Source organism: Charadrius vociferus, unplaced genomic scaffold (assembly GCF_000708025.1).
Source record: "Charadrius vociferus isolate BGI_N301 unplaced genomic scaffold, ASM70802v2 scaffold1041, whole genome shotgun sequence".
Classification (NCBI taxonomy): domain Eukaryota; kingdom Metazoa; phylum Chordata; class Aves; order Charadriiformes; family Charadriidae; genus Charadrius; species Charadrius vociferus.
Genome location: NW_009646843.1, coordinates 1,569,164 through 1,571,110, shown reverse-complemented (window position 1 = coordinate 1,571,110; position 1,947 = coordinate 1,569,164). Strand labels below are relative to the sequence as shown.

Here is a 1,947-nt window from a genome sequence, read left to right as displayed (position 1 = left end):
CCGCCCCCAGCCCCTCTGTCCCCCCTCCCCCCCCCCCCAACAGGACTTGCTCCCCCCCGGGACTGCCCCCTCACCTCTTGAAATACTCCACTTCTCTGTCGGTCTCGTCCATCTCCGCCCCATCCAGGTCCTTGGGCAGGAACACGTCATCTGGGGAAGCAGAGGAGCAGCGAGAGGGTCAGCGCTGCCGGGGCGGGAAGGGGGGTGGTAGGGTAGGTGGGGAAGGGGCTGCCGCCAGAATGATGGCACAGAGCGGCACTCCCAGCACTCACCGATCGAGGTATTGGATTTCTCCACCTTGTTCCGGCTCTTCCTGTTCTTCCCCTTGGGCTGAGGGGAGCCCCCAAGGGCAGGGGGGGCAGGCAGCTGCCGGTCCCCTGCAGCTGGAGCAGGCGGCTGCTGCTGCGTTGGCTCTGGTAGCTCTGCTTTGCCCTCTCCCCTCCGGCCTTTCCACTCGCTGCTTCTCTCCTTCTCTGGCCTGCCACCGCTGCAGCCCCAGGGCTGCCCCTTCCCCTTCTCCCCCGGCTCGGCACAGCTGCCTGCCCGCTGTGGCTCCAGGGCACCGGCCTTGGAAGGGTTCTTGGTTCCCAGCACCTTCCCCCTGCCCGCTCTGCCGCTTATTCTTCCGCTGCCGGCTCCCAGCAGGCACAGGCTCTGGCGGCTCCGGTCCCTTGGGCTGCGGTCCCTCCTTGGGCTCCGGGCTTAGCCCGCTGCCATCCGTGGCAGAGTCTGCAGCTTTGGACTGCACCCAGATCATGCGGGAGAGGCTGGGCGCGGCGCTGAGGCGCTTCAACACGCCATTTTCAGCTGCTGGAGGTGGGGGGCGGTCCCCGGCCCCCTCACCCCATCGGGGACCCAGCTCACCCCGCAGCAGCGTGTGGCTCTTGGCAGGGCCCAGGCTGGGCAGGGCCAGGGCCAGGTCTATGTCCTGCAGGTCGGAGGAGCCATTGAGGTGGGAGAGCAGGTTCTTCTGCTCCAGGACAGCTGCCTTCTTGGGGAAGTCATTGACATCCAGGTTGAGGTCGTAGACGCTGAAGCTGGCCCGGATGGAGTCCTTGATGGTGTTTTTGATCTCCTGCAGCCGGCTGCTGAGGAAGCTGTTCACCCGCTCCAGCTCCAGCTCTGGCCACTCCAGCAGCTTCTCCTCAGCTGGCTCCCTGGCCTGGCTGGCTGCAGGGGCACGCTCTGCCCGCTTCTGGGCCTCCGCCTCCAGCTGGGCTTTTTCCTTCTCCTGCAACACAGGTGCCATGAGGATCAGGTGGCCTGGGCTAGCCATGCACCAGCTTTGTCAGGGAGCAAACCCAAGGGACAGCCCTCAACACGGTCACCCCACGTCTTCTACAGCCCCCAAACTGTCATGTGTCCTCCATGAATATTGCAACAGCCACCACGCTGCAGACCGGACACTGCTCTGGGCACGAGGCACCAGCCCAAGCTGTAAACAGCACCACCTCTCCCCACCACAGATGCATGGGGTTTGTCAGAGCCATGCCATGGAGCAGATAGGACAGTGCAGCCCGAAGTGCCCAGGAGGGCTGGACTACCTTCTGTGGGAACAGAGGCAGGGGAAGCCCTGCATGGAGCCAGGCACCTCAGGGGACAGGGCAGCAAAGGACAGAGTTCAAGAAACCAAATGGATGTGAGGGATAAAGGCAAAGCCCTGCAAAGAGCACAGTCTTGCCCTGACCTCCCTCCTGCAGCCTGCCCCAGGCAGCGATTCCCCCTTCCCAGCCTCACCTTCTTCTTCTGCTTGTGCCGTGCCCGCTTAGCCGCCTTGGCAGTGTTCAAGGGCTTGGGCTCTGTGCTGTTAATGTAGTCCAGCAGCTCGTCCACGTTGCGGTGGTCCACAGCGGGCTCTCCTGAGCTGCTGTTGTGCCCTAGTTTCTGCGGCAGCTCCTCTTTCCTCTTGGTGAGGCGCGAACGCAGCTTCTCCCGGATCTCAGCGTA

At 64.0% G+C, this 1,947-nt stretch overlaps 2 protein-coding genes across 2 annotated transcripts in view; both read right to left on the bottom strand.

Annotated features, from left to right (window-relative positions):
* DDX41 (DEAD (Asp-Glu-Ala-Asp) box polypeptide 41) overlaps window positions 1-1,207 on the bottom strand; it is a 9,928-nt gene extending 8,721 nt beyond the window's left edge. The window contains exon 1 of the mRNA XM_009893272.1: window positions 1,190-1,207. The gene's annotated coding sequence lies outside the window, so the exon portion shown is untranslated. The remainder of the gene's footprint in view (window positions 1-1,189) is intronic.
* Window positions 71-1,947, bottom strand: part of FAM193B (family with sequence similarity 193, member B) — a 9,731-nt gene continuing 7,854 nt past the window's right edge. The window contains 4 exon segments of the mRNA XM_009893718.1: window positions 71-150; window positions 273-600; window positions 602-1,231; window positions 1,738-1,947. Coding sequence (XP_009892020.1) covers window positions 71-150; window positions 273-600; window positions 602-1,231; window positions 1,738-1,947 — 1,248 coding nt within the window.